A 20,923-nucleotide genomic window follows, 5' to 3' on the forward strand; every position below is an offset into this window, starting at 1 on the left:
TTTGAAGAAAACACTGAGTTAGGAAGTATTAGTTACAATTTATAATTTATTCACAAGAGGGCCAGTTCAGGTCAAACCCCGTTTTCAGGGTTTATTGCCAGACTCTAAGTAACAGAGCCCACTTTCTTCACCTTTGGGAGGTAAAACCTTAACCCCAACATCTTGATGGGGCAAAACTGTTAAAATTCTCCAGAATTTGATTAGAAAATCAGTCAAAACATTTTTAGTACTCTAGGCCTAGAAATCAATGGGCATTCCAAACAATGGCCCTCTTGTTCCCTTGTTTTTCACCCCAGAATAGCTGTTATTGACTATACAATTTGCAGAAAAATTAGTCAAATGGATTATTATTACAAATTTTTTGAAAGCAACAATCCCCTCATGAGCAGTTGATATATAACATCTGTATCTCTCTGCTGTGATGGCTTAGGGGAAGGTGAGAGCAGCTGAAAAATCAGTTAATTAAAATCTGTTACCTTCCCCCAATTTTTCTTTCTTTAAATAAAATCTGTGCTGCTTAGGCAACTGATTAGCAGAACAAAAAGCTAATCTTCTTTTCTATTAGCACCTCTCTGGCCTAAAAATATACAAATCATATAGGCAAGCACAAGTTGTCCTTTCTGTTCCTACAAGCTTTTTAGAAATGTTTTCAATTATTTTTTTAAACACTCCTTTAGCCATTTTTCTATAGGCTCTGCCAGGTCATTGACTTAGCAAGTTCAAGCAACAGATTTATCATGTTGTAAAAATGTGTTTATTTATAGCTGCCTACCAGTCACAAGCCCAGCAGAAGCAACTGTGTTTCTCTTTGCCGATGTGGCTGCTGGCTGCAGAAAAGGGAGAGTCTGCTGGTGCTGATTAATTGCATTAATAACATTAAAATTACAATGACAGGGCACATCAGCATACACAAAGCGCACACCCACCAACCAAAGCGAAACAGAACAGTCCAAAGCAATACAGAATCAGTGCATTATTAAACGTCCCTTGAAAGTTCAACATCGACAACCAAACTAACCTTGTAACATTGTACTAGTAACTTGCATTTACCACAACCTGAGTTGCATTATAAATCATTCCCAAACCTGTGAAGGCACATTCAGTACTTTGACTGTACTACCAGGCTTCTGCCTGGACCTCTTTCTACAAAAGCAGAACTGAGATCCAGAACAGCTCCTTACTGAGACATGGGGTACTTATTGTCTGCTGCTTTGTCCTAAATCAGTGTTTCTCAGCCTCGGCAACTTTAAGACGTGTGGACTTCAGCTCCCAGAATTCCCCAGCCAACTGGCTAGGGAATTCTGGGGGTTGAAGTCCACACATCTTAAAGTCACCAAGGTTGAGAAACACTGCCTAGATATACCTTTTTATAGATAAATTTGAAAGCATGAACAAAACAAGAATGATACGTGGAAGCCACAAAACAAACTTTCAGGAGAAGAATAAAAAGTAATACTGCTTGAAATTGTCCTACTTTGTTCTGATGTCAAAACATTTTGAACATCTTTGTCAGCACATGGTTGATCATGCTGTGGCTCAGAACTTAAGGAGGGTCAAGCCTGATTAATTATCAGGATAGTACACTAGACTGCAAAGTTTAAGAACCATCTCAGAAAAGCCAACAGCAAACTTGTGTGAAGAAATTTGTGAAGAAAGACAAATCTACAAAGTCACTGGTAGTCTTGCTCAACTCAAAGATGATATATTTTTAATACTAGCCAGATTTGCATTTTATGTATCTATTACACATAAATTAAATGCAGGACACGTTGTTTTATGCGGCTTCTCTAGGGCAGAATGACTTTTCCTTTGCCTGTAATAGGCCTGGCATCAAATCCCATAAAAGATAATCCAAAGACAATACTGGGATAGCATTTTCTGGGTTTGGATTGTAGCTCATTGGGAGAACACTATTGCATTCAGAAGGGTCCATAGTTTGGTGCCAGGATCTTAAGTCAGGCTGGGAAAGTAGTCTTTTTGAATCCCCAGAGAACAGCTACCAGCCAATGTAGATGATACTGAATTAAATGGACCAATGATCTGTGTTCCTTTCAGGCAGATTCCCATGACCCTTGTTTTGTTCAATGATGAGTTGCTAAAGTAGGACCTACATTTTTTAGAAACCCTCAAACTTAGGGTTGTGGCTTTTTTTTCCCAGGAAATCATGACTTGACAAACACACAGACCTTAATTATAACATTGCAACAGTATACTAGTACATTCCAGAAAGGATTATAGTCCAAGCTCCAAAAACAAGGATAGGAGATGCTGAAGACAGACATCTGGAGTATTTAGGAACACAGAAAATGCTAAGTATATACTGTGCTTGCTGAAAATAAAAATGGAACCACAAGTCTCTAAAATTAGGCTCCACATTTTTATTCTTGTGTTGGTCCCTTCTCCACAGCTCTGTGGATGAAAAGGAAGGAAGGAAGGAAGGAAGGAAGGAAGGAAGGAAGGAAGGAAGGAAGGAAGGAAGGAAGGCAGGCAGGCAGGCAGGCAGGCAGGAAGGAAGGAAGGAAGGAAGGAAGGAAGGAAGGAAGGAAGACGGATATGAGAAAGTGGCTATTCAAAATATAAAGATACAAAGTTCAGGTACTGAATGGACATAAAAACAGATTTACTTCAACATATGGGGGCTTCTAAGAGATTGCCAAACTACAGCTGCAATAAGGACCCAGGGACTGCATGGATGCAATAAAGAAACAGCCTAGGCCAGCCTTCCCCAACTCTTAATCTCAGATACACTGGACTCCCTATCATCAGCCAGCACAGTTAGTGGCAATGCTCCCTTGTGAAGATGGGGATTGTAGTCCAACCCATTTGAGGATATAAGGCTGGGAAAAGCTAGAGTAGGGTGTCGAATCTATTCCCTGGGACTGAGAGTATCCACATAGCCTGCCATATCACACACTCTTTTAAAAGTAGCCACTGGATTTCAAGAATGCACTCCAAAAAGTTTTAAATATTCTTTAACAGGGAAAGAAGCTATTTCCTGAACTTCGTTTCTGATCAGTTCATTCAATCTGATCCAATGTCATGCTTTTAGTAAGCATTTATTAGGTTTATACTACTGTATATTGTTAACAGTGATTTGCTTTATCATTCAGATCCCTTTCCATGAGAATTAGAATCTTACAAGCATTTTCTATTTTCATTTGTGAAATGTCAGAAGGTATGTATAAATGAGATTGAAGGTGAGATAACAGGGTCTTTTCCCAAATGATATTTAACCCACTCTTTTTACTAACTTATTATTATGATTAGGTGCCTTCGAATACCAGTTTTTGATACCTGGCGACTACCTGGACAAGTCCCTGTAGTTTTCTTGGCAAGGTTTTTTGGAAGTGGTTTGCCCTTGCCTCCTTCCTAGGGCTGAGAGAGAGTGACTGGCCCAAGGTCACCCAGCTGGCTTCGTGCCCAAGATAGGACTAGAACTCACAGTCTCCCGGTTTCTAGCCTGATGCCTTAACCACTACTCCAAACTGGCTCTCCAACTCATTATATGTGTTGTTTATAATCTCAGATTTTTAGAACTTAATATTCAAAGCAACTTTTAAAGCATAAGAAACTGTAATGGCAATAAAGCAATAATTCTATCTGTCTGTCTGTCTGTCTGTCTGTCTGTCTGTCTGTCTATCTATCTATCTATCTATCTATCTATGAATGTAAAAATTAAACTGGTAAGAATGTCAATTTCAGTTAAAATTGTACTCTGTATTTTAATTAAAATATTTAATATTTTTAAAGTATTTTTAAGCTAAAATATATTTTAAAACAAAAATATAAGACTATGACTAAGGTTGACTGTGACTAACCTTCCCTCAGGTTGCAGCAGAATTTAGCCTCAATGAATTGCTCCCTCCTATCTCCTACCAGCTCAAATTTATCACTTGGACCTTGCATTTTATTGGCTGAATTTAATTCATTTCTTGAGAGATTTATACTTTTTATCCTAAATAATTTTTTGACAGTTGGTACGTTATAATTAATATGTCTAGCTTTTGTGGCAATCAATCAGTATGCAGTAATATGCAATTAATGAGGATTTAATTAATATGCATTTCCAGGGAGATTTTGGGAACATTCAGCCATACATCAAATGAAATTGGTACGATATCCTGGGAAACCATAATCAGCTTCATAAGAATTAAATTCACTCAAAAAAAAATAATACCACTAAATTTTCCCTCTTGATAAGGATCAATGTTAATGTGCCACCTTTTAAAACAGTATGGAACGTTTTCAAGAAAATAAGCTGTAGATAAGTAGGGCTACATTTCTAGAACATGGCTCAATTTATTAGGGTATATTATGCCTATCCCCCAAAGCGAATGTGATAATAGCTCTATTAGTCACAAGACTAGGGTCATGCATGTACTGTGTGCCTGGGTGTGTGTGTGTATGTGGACAAGCACAACTGGATCACATCCATTGAGCCTACTCCTTCCTTATGCCCATTCTACATAACATTTAAAAGCACAGGTATTAATGAGTTAAAATTCAGGTGAATACATAAAGGAAGAAAACAGAAGCACCCATCATAATCTTTTCCTTTGATATGTGGACTTGGGGTGATGGGTATTGTAATCTCCACTTGGAAAGCACATAGATGCATAGACTAAGATGCATAGCTCTACTCTTGACTAGAAGGATGGATGATCAGTAGTGCCTTGACCCTGCTCCTAGAGCATCTTGTAATTTTAAGACTCAAACTTGGGGCACATGAAAGGGTCCCTAAGCAGTTACATTATCTTTGATTTACTACAAGATTAGACAGACAACTTTCATTACAGTGAAATGTGTCTTTCTAAAGTACATTTTTCTAAGGAATTAAAAACTGTCTGGAATTACTACTCTCTTCAAATGCGGAGTCCTATCCTCTTTCTACAAAGCTATTTTATGATTTGATTGGTGATTAAAGCCAAAATAAGCAGCTGGGAAAATTGTGCAGGTTTTCCCAGGTGTGTGTTTCTTTTTGAACTCCACAGTTTTCTGCAAAGTTCTTAGGAGCAAACTCAGTAGGATTCAAAGCTCCTCTGACCTGTAATACAGATATTTCATTTTCTTGTTGCCATCAGAGTATTTCCCATTATTCACTCCTATAATAGAAAATCTGTTTTGTCATGCTGTAACCACTATGGTCTATAGTGAGACCATAGAGCAATCATAAAAATGTTTTGTAGTCTTTCTGAATCTGAAACTCATCAGTTATATTGTGGCTTCTGTAATGTCCTGTCACAATAGCTAATGGTATATTGTCAAGCTAGACTAATAATGAACTTATCAAAGGACTATACATTTCTTATAAGCCCAGTAGCTTCAGGGGAAACAAGGGATGTGCCCCAATGCCAGCCACCCAGTAATGTAGAAATTTGTCCAGATTCTAAAATGCTGCACAAGTAATAATGTGATATTACAGTATAATCAGTGCATCTATTACAACTGCTATGCCAAATAGTCCCTTAGATGGGGATGATTTTTGCCAGGAATTACAATAAGGTAAACCCTTCTTTCTGTTTGCATTGGGGGCATGATCTTGTTTATACCTTCTAAAGCTATTTTTTCTCCCTCTATCTTTAAAAGTGTCTCATTAAATGCAACAACACATTTAAAGTAACATGTAGTTTGGCCCTGATCCCTAAATAAGCAGCCAGGACTCCAAATGTTGCTGAACTACAATTCTGAGCATTCTGCACACTGACTATGCTGACTGGAGATGCGGGGAATTATAGTTCGACAGACACAGAAAGCTATGGGCTTCCCATCTCAGTTAATTGGAGTTGCCAAGGACTGCATCAAGGACTTTCATATAATAAAGTTTCTGCTCTATGATTTAGCAGTATGTCATTCATAGAAATTATGTTTATCAACATAAAAAGTGTGATCCTATATATTTACAACTGGTAATTACTCCCACTGGATTCCATGAGATTTATTCCCAGATAAATGGTCATCACAACAGTTCTCAATATTTTCCCTTATGTGGACCAGGGAAAGTTCTTGACGGCCACCACAGAAACCAAGGTCTGACATTATGGAGCAGTAGACAACATAGTAGTTATCATCTCTCCAGAAATTAAATAAACAATACTACTTTTATTATTTAAAAAACAGCTGAAAGTTCAGGAGACCACCACATCCCACAAGATATATGTTCCCTTTTAAAAGAGGTCACCTGCAGTATCATCATAAACCATAAATGGTCCCTAGACCATAGGTTGGGAATCAATGCAATGTAATAATTACAATCCAAGGTTTGCCTCCCTCATTGAATACAGTGAGATATCAGTTAACACACACAGTATCACTCTGTGTAAACTTTGCTTCCTGTTATTTTACATTTTATTCTTTCCAATAGTAATTAGGATAACTGGAAAATTTATGGAATAAAGAGATAACCCTGAATGCAATTTATATACTTTGGTACACACTTTGTAGATCTTGGAATTCAGGGACAAAGATGAATCATTTTGATAGAAAATGAAGTTCAAGTACAAGGTCAGTTAAATATTTTGCAATATATGCAATCCCAAAGCTAAATAAAGCTGTACACCTGATCCAAGAGCATAAACTCCCAAAAGTCAGAGGTGGTGTCTCTCTCCTGACCAAAAGAAGTTTGAGGAAATCCTGTGGCTCACATCATGAATAGCCATGAAAACCTCACTAAGAGAACAAATGATCTCTTTTACTCATTCCCGGTTTCCCACATATCCTTTATGAAGACAGCTCATATATCTAACCTATACAATTTCTGACTTTTCTACCATTTAATTCAATATATTTGTTTAAAAATGAATACATAATTAATTATTAAGAAAATTCACTGGTTGAACATTAAAAAAAGGCAAATGCTGTTAACTCTCTTATGTAAAATCTATTAGTTATTCAGCTAAAGGAGAGCCAATGTGGCACCTAAGTACATTTATCAAATATTAAATCATCACTTAATTTAATCCATTATCGATTTCATGATTGTTAAACCTTATATATCTGACTTTAGAAGCCACAATTACACAAAATTGGAAAATATATTAACATGGAATTTAATCTTGCTGGGATTTGTCAACTATAGCACAGCCATATTCATAAATTATTCAGCTGATTCCAATGGGACTTAAATACATTCATGATGTTCTCTTTAGCCCAAACATGTTACCCTGCTATTATTTGGACTTTTTTCCATTTAGCATGCTTCTTAAAACTGGCAAGCTTAAAAGATTTTAATCAATTCAGAATGAAATTGTTATATTGCCTTGTACAATATATGGGGATCAAGATTGGAATAAAGCCCTCTCATTATCACTAGAGAGAAAGGTGCAATTTGGTCACTTTTAGGAAGTTCTTGATACTGCACAGGCAATATTGTTCACCTCACTGATGTGTGGTGGTGGTAGGCGTCATCTCATTGAGGCTCTCAGGGTGATTTCTAGTAATCAGTTCTCTACTGATTATTAGATTCTTCTTCCTATGCACTGCTGCAAAGCTTCCATAGCACCAAGGCACCGTTTCCCTGAGGGTTCTACAAAGCATAGGGACAGGTTTGCCACATCCCCTGCTCAGGAGCAATCATGCCTTTTAAAATCAACTAAAAAGCAACTGTGGACAAGGCAACAATGGAGCCATAATGCTGATTTGCAGCCAGCTTTTGTACATCTCATTGGACATGGAGGGGAGAATTGCCCAGGTTTGATTTGCTATCTATGATTGATAGTGTCTTCTAGCATCATCCAACCATTGGGCAGATATAGCACTAATGAGGATAGGCTTTGTATCATGAACAATAACTGGATGATGTTCTTAGCCTCTGAAAATCTGCCTGCAGATAACTACAGCCATTCCAAGATTGCTTCTAAGGATGAGGGAAGTGTTGCAGACGTCAATGCTTTTGGTATGGAACATCTCACAGACTTACAAGGAGGGAGAATTAAGAATTTCCTCTCAGATCAAAGTCCAGTTTGATAAAAATAGTTTCAATAGTTATTCAAGATTATTGCATCGGTCAAAACAACTTGTCATCTCTTGTGTTTCCCAATGCTACTGAAAGGTTGAAAACTAAGGAAGATGAGCAAAAAATTTAAAGATAAGAAGGAAACTATTTATCACTCTCAATCTGTCTTTCAAAAGACAGCAAATACTAATCTTCATCACTGAACCTCTTCAGTTTTGCATTCCCCGTGTTATTAAGAACTCCCACGCCCCACAACAATTTCAGCCATGGCAGATCATTGTAAAAGAGATCAGGAGAACAGAATTTAGGAAGCAGGGCTATTAGTTTCACCCTGTGTCATACTGATGAGTTTGTCAAGAAGAGAGTTATAATAGAAAGCGCATTTGTTTTCAAAATGACATCACCTTAAAAGTCCATCTATATATTATGCTAAATATATAGTGTGCTTAAGAGTTATTCTAAAATAAACAGGTGACCCGTGCTAGATCACTGCTCACAGAAAGCAAGGCTTAATGGTTTATGCTGGAAAAAAAGCCAAGGAAGTGAATAGGATCCACAACTATAGAGAATGCTGAGGAACAGGAGCAAGACATCTATGACATTATGCAAAGCTGAAATACAGGCTTGAATTTGGATATCCAGACTAATTAAAACACATGGAACAAGGCAAGGAAAACTAGTGATGACCTTGAGTAGAACCCTATTAGAAACAGAATGCTTAACAATCCTGAGTGTACAGGTATATATAATAGCAGAACTTTTAAAAGCATTCTCACAATATCCCCAAACCAGGAATTACTGTCAGGTACCACAGGATCAAGCCAATAATTAGATTTCCATATACTAATCTCTTACTCTGAACCTAATCTGGCAATTATTAACTGAAGTGTGCCACACCAGATTACTGACAATATTTGGCAGAGAAGTTTCTCCTTATGATTCCATTCCATTGTTTCTATTTGGTAACAAAGTTCCCTACACAATGCCACTAATATTTTCAAAAACATTGACAATTATTCTCAAGATACACATTTTGAAATCTAAAATTTATGGAAAAAAGCTTTTCTGCATTAGATAATTCAAAGAAATAGAGTCAAAATATTGTCCTTCTCTTTGTCTTTTTGATACACAAGAGGTGAAAGTAACATATTAATTCACTGAAGTTTTTTCCACCAATCCCAGAAATATATTTCATTAAAACAGACTCAATAAATTCCATAACTAATCTTTAAAAAAAATCTGTCTCCTTTTGAATTTACTTTTAGAGGCATTGGGATACCCTGTTATTCTCAAATTGTAACACCTAATTTCTATTTTTTTCCTATTTTAATTGATGCCCATTTAGACTGCATTATCTAGGCAGTCATTTATGTTCTTGGCTGTGAATCTGTTAAAGCTGGTATAACTAAGCAAGTAAGCAAATAAATCTAAGGTCAGAGTTAGTACTTAGATGGGAGACCACAAGGAAATGCAAGCTATAGGCTAGACTAAGAAGCTGAACTTACTAGAAAAAGACAATGAAAAACCACTTTTGTGTTGTTGCTAATAAAGCTATAGTCCCTGGATGTCCATGGAGTAACAAAAGAGCTTAGACTGTGGTAACTGTGGATGCCATCTTGCTGATTGACTTCTCCCTGTGGATGCTGCTAGATGTGTCCATGAAGTGACCACAGGTCAAGCTCAACTTGTTTACGTTAGAATTATTTCCTTTGTTTTCCAGCTTTAAGACTAGAGAAGTTAGTTGGAGGGGTCATTCTTTGTGAATGGCAACTTTTCCAAGAATTGTAATCCATTTATTTCAATTTTGTCTATTATATCAATTCAGATCTAGCATCAATATCTGTATTTAAATGGGTTTATCTCCATTCAGTGGGACCACTGCGGTGTATCCTAAGATTGTTCTCTTAATTAAATCTAGTTAGGTAGGCATCTGTGCAGTTCAAGTTATTACGTTTACTTTAAAATGTATTAGACTATTTATGACAATTGTATTTATTATTCATTTTATAACAAAACTGTAGAAAAGGTGCCCACTTTGCCAACTTAGACTATGACCTTAAATCCCGGGTTGAATATTATCTAGATGTAATCTTGTTCACCTAAGGCAGGATCTAAACCTCACCATTTAAGTTTTGATTTTGGGGAAGAGGCTGTTCAATGTTTATGCAGTATGTAAGAAGCACAAATCAAAATATCTTATGAGTCAGATATAAACATTGCTCTAACAGTTGTCACAGTGTAATCCTATGCATGCTTATGAAGAAAAGTCTAATCAGTGGGCTCTTTTTCAAATAAGATTGCATTGGATTGCAGCCTCAAGCAGAAGTAGGGCTAGGCAAGGTCAGCCAGATTAAAGTATTTTATTAGTCTCTGACCAAAGCTGCACAAGGACCTTATATGTCAAAATCTTGGCATTTCTTTCTATTTTGTATTACTTAAGATACAAAAATAAAGGTTTTGGTTTACATGCCTTCAAATTCTTATAAATTGTAATGCGGTACATTGTAAACAGTGAAATACAACAGCTTAATGGCAAATTATGTCATCACAGTTGGGGTGCTTATTTTTAATGCAAAAGGGATTTGACATTAAAGGCCTCTCTTTAAACATTTGCTGGATTCTGGATTATTGTACAGCAGTTGCTTTCAATCTGGTATCTCCCAACAAGGCTGAAAGCTGAGAGTTGGAGAGCAGAAATCTAACACATCTCGAAGATGCTATGGAGGAAGAACAGTAGGCTACCACAAAAAGCAGTTCTTTTCAGAATCCAATTATTGTATATATGTAGCATTCCTGAGAGCAAGGCAATCTGTCAGAAACATTAGGATGGCAACTGTGAATGTGCTATCAAAGTATTCTCCACTCTTACGCGCAATTAAAAAGGAACTGGCTTCAATTGTGAAATTGCAGCCATTCTCTTCACATTTTTGAACACCACTGTGGATGTTCCTGCCTGACAGCCAGGTTCAGAAGTAAATTACTCGAGCTTTTTGTTTTTCAATTTATGACAATGAACGCATAATACCGGCGAAGTAAGATTCATGAGCTCCAGTTGATCTCTGAAACTCAAGAATGGAGCACCCATGCCAGACAATGATTTCCTCCCTGTTTCTTGATAATGTATGAACTGAATCTGAGATTAAAACCCAAAGGAAAAATATATATATTTCTCACAAATGTTTTATTTTACACCAGAATCATATACAGAGGCTAGAATCATTGGGTCAAACTTATCTGGTTTAACAGTCAAAATACACTACTATCAATCATAATTTCTTGTCCACATCTTTATAACGTTTGGGGAAAAAAACACCTTGAACATTCCGATTACCATGGGTTACATAGAAATAAGTCCTGCTGATGTCAAGAGAATTATCTTCCATATAAGCAGTTCTCTAACACTTTCTATATCAACCACAACCACCAGAAAAATCTAAATAGCTTTTATTAAAATATTGATATTGGCAGATATAAACACGTTTCAGAATAGAGTATTTTGTTCTGTAATTAGAGTAAAAGGGTTGATGCTACTTAAAAATAAGACTTGTATTTTTCTGTGTATATAACAACCCACTGAGGTTTTTTTTTAATAAAATCCAACATAAAGAGAAAACTTTCAGATTAAAATATCTCACTTCCTACACATTTCCACCCCAAACTATATTTTTCTTCTCGACATGAATAACAAGACTTGTCCTTTAGTGGTAGATAATTTTAGAGAAACCACATGCATCTGAGCCAAACTGTCAGGCTTCATCTGCCTTTCAAACTCAAATTTAAGGAGACTTGTGTATGCAGAATGTAAACCTTAGAGTAATATTCTGATATTTATGTATATATTATATTTTTAACCTACCCAGTATTCTCTCATTGGATAAAACAGAAGCCCAGTAAAAAAATAATAATAATAAAGTTTACAGAATTTACAATATGTAAACATTGCTATTTCCCAGAGACATAATTAAAATTACTGTATGTCACTTTAAAATCTGTGGTCTAGATCCTAAAATGCCAGGCATAACAAGAGTGAAACTGTACCACTGTCTCAGTTAAAATTATTCTTTCAGAATGTGGATCTTCTTTCTAGGATGGGTAACATTTGTCATGAGAAGAGTTATTCTTCCATTTGACCTAAACGTATGCATTCCTCTAATGCACGTAGACCTGTAGCACATAGAGCTAAGCTTTCCCCTTTCTTCCCTTTCCCTTTCACCGATTCATCATCTCCCATAAAACTCACACAGGAGTTTTCCCAAATGTGGTGCCTTCCATAATGTCTACCTTGTCAAGTCTTGGCTCTGCTGACTGGGAATTATAAGAGTCATATCTCTAGAGGATACCAGATTGGAGAAGCCTAATAGATACAATCAGAAACTCCTGGAAGCATTGGAATAACTTTTCAACTAAATCTTTAATCTAGACTCCTAGAATACAGAATATGTTTTCCATCAGATATTGTCACAGAAGCTGTGGCCATTCATCTGTTAAGTCTTCCATGCTTTTTAACTTCCAGATCCCAATATGGGGCTTCCTTGCCACAGTCTCTGACTAATTGGAATCCTCAAATTTAAACAACTCAAATTAAAGATCAATCACTGTTCCATCTCCCCAATATTTTATTCCACTGTGCCTTTCATCTGGATTCCATTTTTTTTTTTCAAATAGTGAGTTTCACAGGCTTAGAAAGCCTTCAGCTTTCACCAGATGATTTAAGTTTTCACACTAAAGATTTTGCACACTTTCACAAAGGGCTGTGCTACTCCTGTAATCCTTCCTATTGTATAGGAAGTAGTGCCATTTTTATTTAGTGACTGCTGGATTTGGTTTAGATTCTGTCTTTCTGCTTGCATGAGTACTCAAGGCAACTGACGATAACTAAAGTACAAGGTGCAAAATGAAAAGTTTTAAAAGATTAATTAAAGTATATATTAAACTTAATTTGAAATTAACATCCTGGTGAAAGATATATGAGTGAGCTGCCTTGTAAAGCAGAGAGAATAGGGCTAAAAAAGATAGTGGAGTTCATTCTGCTGCCTGGCAAGGTCTGCAAAAGAAGGCCTTGTCCTACATGCCAGATAAATGAGTTTCTGACAGTGGAACAATCTTCAAAATATCCTTTCCTGTAGATCAGATTAGCTTGATAGACTTATAATGGGAGAGACTAACCCTTAGATAGACAGACCTAAGACATATAGACACTCCCCCCATCTCAAGTCCTGCTTTGCTGCCTCCTCGTGGCAGAAGGGTGTTCCTGGGACGGCTAAGCAAAGACTGCAGGGAGTGTATGCCAAGACTATATAGTTCCAGGAGAGTTACCTAGGTGTGAAGGTCATCCCAGCTGCCCAGCTAAAGCAAGCAGGCAAAGAAGAGGCTGGAGGCAGACAATCACTTTAGTGACAATGGCAAAGGCAACAATTCATACTGGGTGGGAGAAGACAATGGTAAAAGACTCCTGGATTATAACAACAACAACAACAATGATGATGTCAGCCCTTCATAATAGATCAGACTAGAAAACCAATGCCATGTACTGTAGGTCAGTACTACTTTTGTTGTAAAGCTATGGTAACAGAATCTAAATCTGAATGCGCTTCCCCTCTCCCTCCCTTTATCTTTGTGTGAACTAGGGAGGGACTTGCCTGAGATGTTTACTCACATTACGTTCTTGCCCTGGGCTTAAATTCCTTTAATCTGACTGTTGCCTTGGTAGCAGCTCTTTCTCCTGTCCCTCAAGGCCTTTTCCTCTTTCTTCTCCAAATAACAATTTATTAAATTTATATACCACTGGACTCTTAATGACTCTGGGAAGTTTTCACCAAGAAAAGCACATGGATAGATAATATAAAATTATGATTCAATAGTAAAGGAACAAGCAGTCAAGAAATATGCCACAGACTAGCACTTGGTAGAAGAGCCATGAAAGTCTTGGAAAAGATATTCAGATGTCATAATGATCAGAATAGTGCAAGCAATTACATTCCCTGTGACACTCTATTAAAGCAAACGTTGGACTTTGAAGAAACAGGATAGGAAGAGTATTGATGCTTTCGAACTTTTGTGTTGGAGAGGACTCCTGAGAATACCATGGATAGCCAAGAAAACAAATGGATCATTAAACAAATCAACTCAGAGTTCTTACTCTAGGTAGAAATGACCAGACATAGATTATCCTACTTTGGACACATTATGAAAAGACCTAGCTCTCTGGAGAAGGCTTTAGTGCTGGAAAATGTAGAAGGAAGGAGAAGAAGGAGATGACCAGCAGCGAGGTATATAAACTGAATTACAGTGGTGATGGGTGCATCATTAAAAGACCTGAAAGACCAGGTTAGGGATAGATCATTATGGAAAAAATCTATGTGGCTGCTAAGATTTGATACTGACTTGATGACACATAATCAATCAATCAATCAATCAATCAATCAATCAATCAATCAAACCAAATAGAACTTTAAACATTAACACTATCACCTTAAGTAATAGCCACACAGAGTTTAGAGTTGGGTGGCATACAAGTTTAATCAATTATAATTACTATGGTTGGTTGCACAGTCAGCCAGATGTTTAGACTGGATTTGGTATTTTTATCCACCTATCAAGTCCTTCCCAAGGACCTGGGATTGGCAGATGTTGTTGTTTGGTGGTTAATGGTTTTTTTATTATTATTATTATTATTATTATTATTATTATTATTATTATTATTATATGTCCAGTAAGCAATTAGCAACCAGGGGAGATATTTCATGTAAACCCTAAAACTTGTACCAGTTGGCAGCCCAACTGCTCTATTTTTCACCATTTGCACCTTCTACACACTATTTAAGGATACCCCCCCCAAAACATGGATGCTTCTATTGCATCAATATACACACTCTCACCTAAAATAAAAAATAGAATATTGTTAACTTACAAACATGTCATGACTAGTGACACATTTAAATAAAAAGCTTTGTTATGTGATATGTACTAATAAATTTCAGTAGACCAGTAGGAATATTTTCAAGATTTGGAAAATACAACACTGAGTAGTAGCCCATAATAATTCATTCTGGCATTTATGCCATGTAGACTAGAATTACAGATTCCTTTTGGATTGTTTGCTGTTTTATATAACAGGCATACCAGGTGTTTTGTATTTCTCTATTTAATTTACCAGTAACTACCCAATATACTATTGTCTTGTTCTTAGTATAGCAAAAACTGACGACAGCAACAACAACAACGATAATTCTGCATGAAGCAAGTCGGTTTGCTATACTGCTACAAACGTCTGAGTCCTACAGCAAGGATCCACGTACCTTTCAACTTTAGATCTACATTATGTCTCAGCCAAGGATAGATTCCATAATTTGAATAATCTTCTGGTATTGGATTATCTCGTAACCATCCTTCACAGGCAAATCGGAAAAAGTTATCACAGGGGTCCACAGACATATTTAGCTTGCTTTTGATGGAGGCAGCTGGAAAAAGTTATATAACTGCATCATTATAACTAACATCATCAGTTGATATTATTAACTACTGTTCAAGGTGTGCAAATCCCCTCCTGATTTCTGATTACTATTTTCCAGCTGTATTTATTCCCATCTCTTCCCCATAATTAACCTCACCATTTAATCTATCCCATCTGACTTGGTTCATACAGGCTACAATCTCCAACTTTCGCAAAAGGAAATGAAATTGAAAGGAAACAAATCTTTCTTAAGTATTGGCCGATCTCACTTCTTCCCTTGATTTTCAAATTGCAGGTTATTCACTAACATTTTGGTGTTCATTCTTCTGGGTGCATTCGGACTTTCTCAATCTGTCTGCAGCTGACCTTGCTAAAATCTCAGGGGATCTTTTAGTTGCCACCTCCAGATGATGCCTCTTCATCTTCCTGTAGCTTCCTGCTATTCCTAATGCTATTGGATGCTCTCTTTTCTTTGGCTCCCTTAATACATTAGCTTTCTTCAGACTGATAATCACATCTGGCCTTTGCGTAGGATCCTAGACCCAAGATAAGGAAGATGTGGGAGTAAGACAAAAACTAGTTAGGACTGCATATACTTGCACTCCTTAGGTTCTCAGGAACAGCACTTTTCAGAAGGGAATACATTATCACATGAAAAGCTTGACAAATGTCAAAGTTTAATCATTTACTTGAAAACTTATTTGCATTGATTTGCTTATGCATTTTAATTTAATTTTTTTCAGAATCATTATTTTGAAAGTTTGAAATCTTGAAATCATTAGTTTAAAGTTTTGTCTAGCTTGGTCTTAAAAATCACTTAGGCAGTCTGTACAATTAAATTCCATCCAGAAGCTGGTATAATAGTTTATCTGCTACTATTCTGAAGCAAAAAGGAGTTTCTCTTAAGTAGAGAAAATACTATTGTGAAGGATATTGGGACAATCTCTCTTAGCACTATGTTTAAATTAAAATTGGGTGTCTTCAGCTTCATCAAAGAAAAAGACAATGGAGGAGCAGAGATTCCCCACATCTTGACTATACATCTTGAGATGTATAAATGGGTATCCTCAGCATATTAATGATACTGAACATCATGCCAACAGGTAACATCCCCCAGCATTTCCATGTAAAAGTTAACAAGGAGTAGAGAAAGGAGAGATTCTTGAGGCACTCCACAAAATAGACCTCTCCAAGCAGATCTGGATCCAAAATGTCCAAAACAGTTGGATCAAGTGAAGGTTTCTTGAACACCTTACCCCCCAGTCTCCTTCAGTGGTCACAGAAACACCCCCTTGGTCAAAGAAGTGTCGATTACCACTTGAATTCAACCTCCGCCTGCATTATGGAAGGCCTTAACCAGCCATGAAGTGCACCAACTGAGAAGTGGCAAAATTAACGCTGCAGAGAACTCCATCTGTTTGTTTGGGACTCATAGCCTCAAAATGATCCCGAATCATTTCACAAGATGAGGCCCTACTTATGTCCATGGGCTCCGTCAAGCTGAAATCCATCTCCTCCTGATCTGAGCAGTTTTGTATGCCAAATGAGGTAAGAATTCTTCACAGCAGCCTTTCAGATGGTTTGGGTGAACATCCTTCCCTAGAAGGAGGTGGGCCACCTTAAAAAGGATTTCTGGGTGGCATTCAGCAGATGTAAAAGGATGGCAAAACAGATCCTTTTTACTATTTGGACTGCCACTGTCTAGGTTCAGACATGAGCTCGTACTAGCATCTCATTAGACTGCAGATGGGTCTTCTGCAGGACTCCATTTGGACTGCAACTGCTGTTCTGTTCATCTGTAGTTCAAAGGAACTAATTTTATGAAATAAGGCAATGCCAGTGGAATTCCTAGAGCATTTGGACAGGCTACTTTGGGGAAACAATATATTGAAGTATTAACTCCCATCATTTCTCTCTATTATGCTGACTATAGATGATGAGAGTCCAAACATATCTAAAGACTCAAAAATGTCTAGTCAGGCTTAAAAAGACCTTGGTCCTGATCCAATAGAGCTATACTAATATTTTTAGAAAAGCAACTACAGCTAAGTTATCAATGGCTAAAATGTTTTTCAGTTTATTACAGGTTTCTGAGATCCATAAAAAAAGAGTTTACATCTCTTCATACCAATATGCTTTATCCAAGTGAAAAGAAAGGTAATACTTCACTTACCAGCTTCAATGCATTCAGAAGTCAAGCAATATTGTTGCTTTGCATGAAATTTGATATGTCCTTGACTAACTGCAAAAGAAAAAGAACATTGTGACCATCTTTGGCCCAACAAATATATTTCTTTGATCTAAAGACATGAGTTGAGTGATTACGGCAGTGCTGGCATGGATATAAAATGCAAAGGATGTCCTTTGTTGATATAATGCCTTCCTCAAAGCAGAACATATTTTTGTATATAAACAACCACTTGTTCGCTCATCACACCAGTTTGACTCAGAAACAAACCAGTGATCCTTTTTATTACTAGCAAGTATGTAAATGATATAGTAGCCACATAGCACAACTAATTGTCATCAAATATTTTTATCTTTAGCAGCAACTACACAACCAAATATATTGATTTATACATTCATTACACTTATGTTACAACTTTACTTTCATCTTCCCTGGGAGATAGGTTAGGGTGGGACAGAGAGTCCATGGTTGAATAGGGGTTTTAACTTGATCTCCATCCTTATCCTAACCACCATACGATACTGGAATCAGTCCAGGATTAATTTGCTAATCAACACAGCACCAAAATATTTACTTGTGATTTGTATCCTTCTCCCACAAAGAGAAGAGAATGATTAAGACATCAGGAAGAAACAGAAACAGTTATATTGAACATTCTCGTTGACTGCAGGTAAAATTAGGAGTGGAGGATTTGGGTATGTTACTCTTACTTAGCCCAACCAGCTTGCTCTTGGAAAATGGTGCTTCATGACTATCGTATCCACTACAGCAAAATTTTGTGAGATTTCCAAAATTCCAAATGCCCCAAACTCAATGTTTGGGGAAATCTATACTTGCCTAACTCTGGAAATGCTGAAAGTGTCTTCTGTGTTGACAAAAATGTCATAGGGCAGAATAAACAGGATGAGGGAGGAGAAGAAGAGAGGAGAAACTAGATTAATCTTTGCAGATCAACAAACCCTTTGGGAACCCTCAAGAACCTCTTTCATCTTTTGAAAGGGCAGTCAATGCTTCTGATTTTTTAAATCCTTCCCATTTCTGTAACTTGACAGTACCTTTCCTTATCCTGAGTCCCTTCAAATGTTTCAGTATGATCCATGGGATGTAGCTTCATGATACATAGAGAAAAAGATTGCCTTTTCTTGCTCCAGGCTAACCGTAAAACTCAAGGTTTTATATAGTCCTTATTGTGTATATCTGCCAGCATTCTTCATCCAGAAGGAATGATAAAACAAGTGACTTATTGTCATGAGGTAAGCTTCTACCCCTTTTGCCTGTGTATCATGACAATGTGCTTAGACCACATATCCTCAGCCAACAAGTCCATACATCTGAAGTAATAGTTTGGGAAAGCTGATTTGTACTTATTCCAGTAAAAGTTATTGATGGGGAAGAAATTTGTCCTGTTAAGTGGCTAGATCCCCTGTTCAAATCTCTTTCAGTCCTACTGTTCCATGAATATGTAGGATCAATATCATTTCCTAAGTAAAATAGCTTCATTATTATTTTGCAACAAGCATCTTGTTTTGATAGTACTATCATGTGGAATTTCTATGCTATAAATTTTATCAGATTTTGTATTGATTTAATAGTTGTGACTAGCTAAAAGCACAAGACATCTGGAGGGCACCTGACTGGGGAAAGAATGGAACTTCTCTATGTTGCTCATTTAGTAAATGGACACTGACAATGAATCCCATTTATATATTTCAGCACAGGTTATGCCCAATCATATCCAGATGTTTGGGAAGGAATCATATTTCAGCTGCTTTAGTTTCAGTGGAACTAATGAAGAGAGAAACTCTGTTCCCTTCTTAACAAAGATTTCATGATTCATTTGGTAATCTTTAGTTTTAACTGTTCAAAAACATGGATATGAATGCACTGTCCAAATTTATACAATATCTTGGTGTACACCTAAGTTTATTTCTTGGATGTACACAGTGGGGCTTACCATGCACAGAGATGCATAGAAATGCTTTATTGTTTAACCAAATCAGATGGAATAAGAAATCTCAGTAGATCCACGGAGATTATGAATGCAACTCGACCTTTGAAAGACCGTATATTTATTTTTACACGGAAGCTACATGTTAATTGTCAATAGTCTGGGGAAACAATGACTTGTTTGCTTTTTAATTCCAAAGTAACCTTCACAATTTTTGAATAAAGAAATTTCCTCCTTTTTTAATTAATACTGTTATCAGTTTGTATCACTGGATAAAGATGCTATGATTAATATCGCTACTGCTTTGTTATTGATTAAGAATTTATTCAGGTTTTTAACTGTAACTTTATAAAATGCATTGGTGGGTGTATACTCTGGATACTTCCTAGTTAAAAGGTGAGTAGCAAAGAAAAAAGAAAAAAAGAATGAATGAATAATCCCAGTATTTGTTCAAAGAAATAATAATAACAGTTAACCAAATCTTATGTTGCAACCACTGTAGAATCCTAGAGAAGAAAAATAAATCTCAGGACCTTTCAGACCTCTGATGCAGTCTTTAACCTGGAGCCAGGATTCTCCACCAGTAAAACTACCGTCATTCTTCCAGCGAAGGGCCCTTACAATGTGATTAACAGAGTTAACTAAAGATTCCAATGGCAATACCACTGCAGACAGACTTTTGCAAAATTGCATTTATGCTAGCACAACAGATTGAAACTTACCCAGGAAAAGGGCAATGCCAAGCGCGACTGTGCTGCTCACAAACACACCGAGGGACAGCTGGAGAAGTTTGCTGGCTGCTCTCTTGTTGGCTGGCATCGAGCTCCCTGTTGTCTCTCCTTCCATCAGGATGGATTTGTACAACTCTCTGAAAGAAATCTGTTTTTCGTTCTGCTGCTGTTTGTTTCTTTTCACTTATGGAGAAGTCCCATCCCTGAATGCCTTCTTCAAGTCTCTGATATTTATCATTGAGTTATTTAGCAGCTAATGCTGCTGTCAAGACCCATTTCCAAATCTTTAACTGATCCCAAAGGGGGGGCTGGGGGGTGGAGAAATGACATAAAATGCAGTATTAAGTTTCTTCCCTGATCAGGACTTGGAAAGAGACAAAGTGACAATTTAATTTATAGCTCTTGCTCTTTGTAAGCAGGCCACTTTTTATCAGCAGTTCAGGACAGAAAAATTTCACAATGATGTCCCAATGTTTGGTTTCACGATTCAAACTTATAGTTAAAAAGGAAAAAATGCTTTCCAATCAAAAACTAGATTCTGATAAGGTTTTGCAGACCTTACATTGACAAGAGTGTTTTCTTCTCCTTGTTAAGCAACTTAATTATTTGCTGAATCTCATTCATTTTCACTCTAGCTGCTGCACCATTTCCC

The 20,923-nt window shown here is 36.9% G+C and overlaps 1 protein-coding gene across 1 annotated transcript in view; it reads right to left on the reverse strand.

The window, feature by feature from the left end:
* PHEX (phosphate regulating endopeptidase X-linked) overlaps nucleotides 1-20,923 on the reverse strand; it is a 97,878-nt gene extending 76,955 nt beyond the window's left edge. The window contains exons 1-3 of the mRNA XM_088144832.1: nucleotides 20,263-20,923; nucleotides 17,578-17,646; nucleotides 15,250-15,411 (exon numbers count right to left, since the gene is read on the reverse strand). Coding sequence (XP_088000958.1) covers nucleotides 15,250-15,411; nucleotides 17,578-17,646; nucleotides 20,263-20,386 — 355 coding nt within the window. The 5' untranslated portion in view covers nucleotides 20,387-20,923. The remainder of the gene's footprint in view (nucleotides 1-15,249; nucleotides 15,412-17,577; nucleotides 17,647-20,262) is intronic.

The sequence above is a fragment of the Python bivittatus genome, unplaced genomic scaffold (assembly GCF_059951505.1).
Source record: "Python bivittatus isolate LINGU-HERP-01145 unplaced genomic scaffold, Pbiv_v1 ctg000350_np1212, whole genome shotgun sequence".
NCBI lineage: Eukaryota > Metazoa > Chordata > Lepidosauria > Squamata > Pythonidae > Python > Python bivittatus.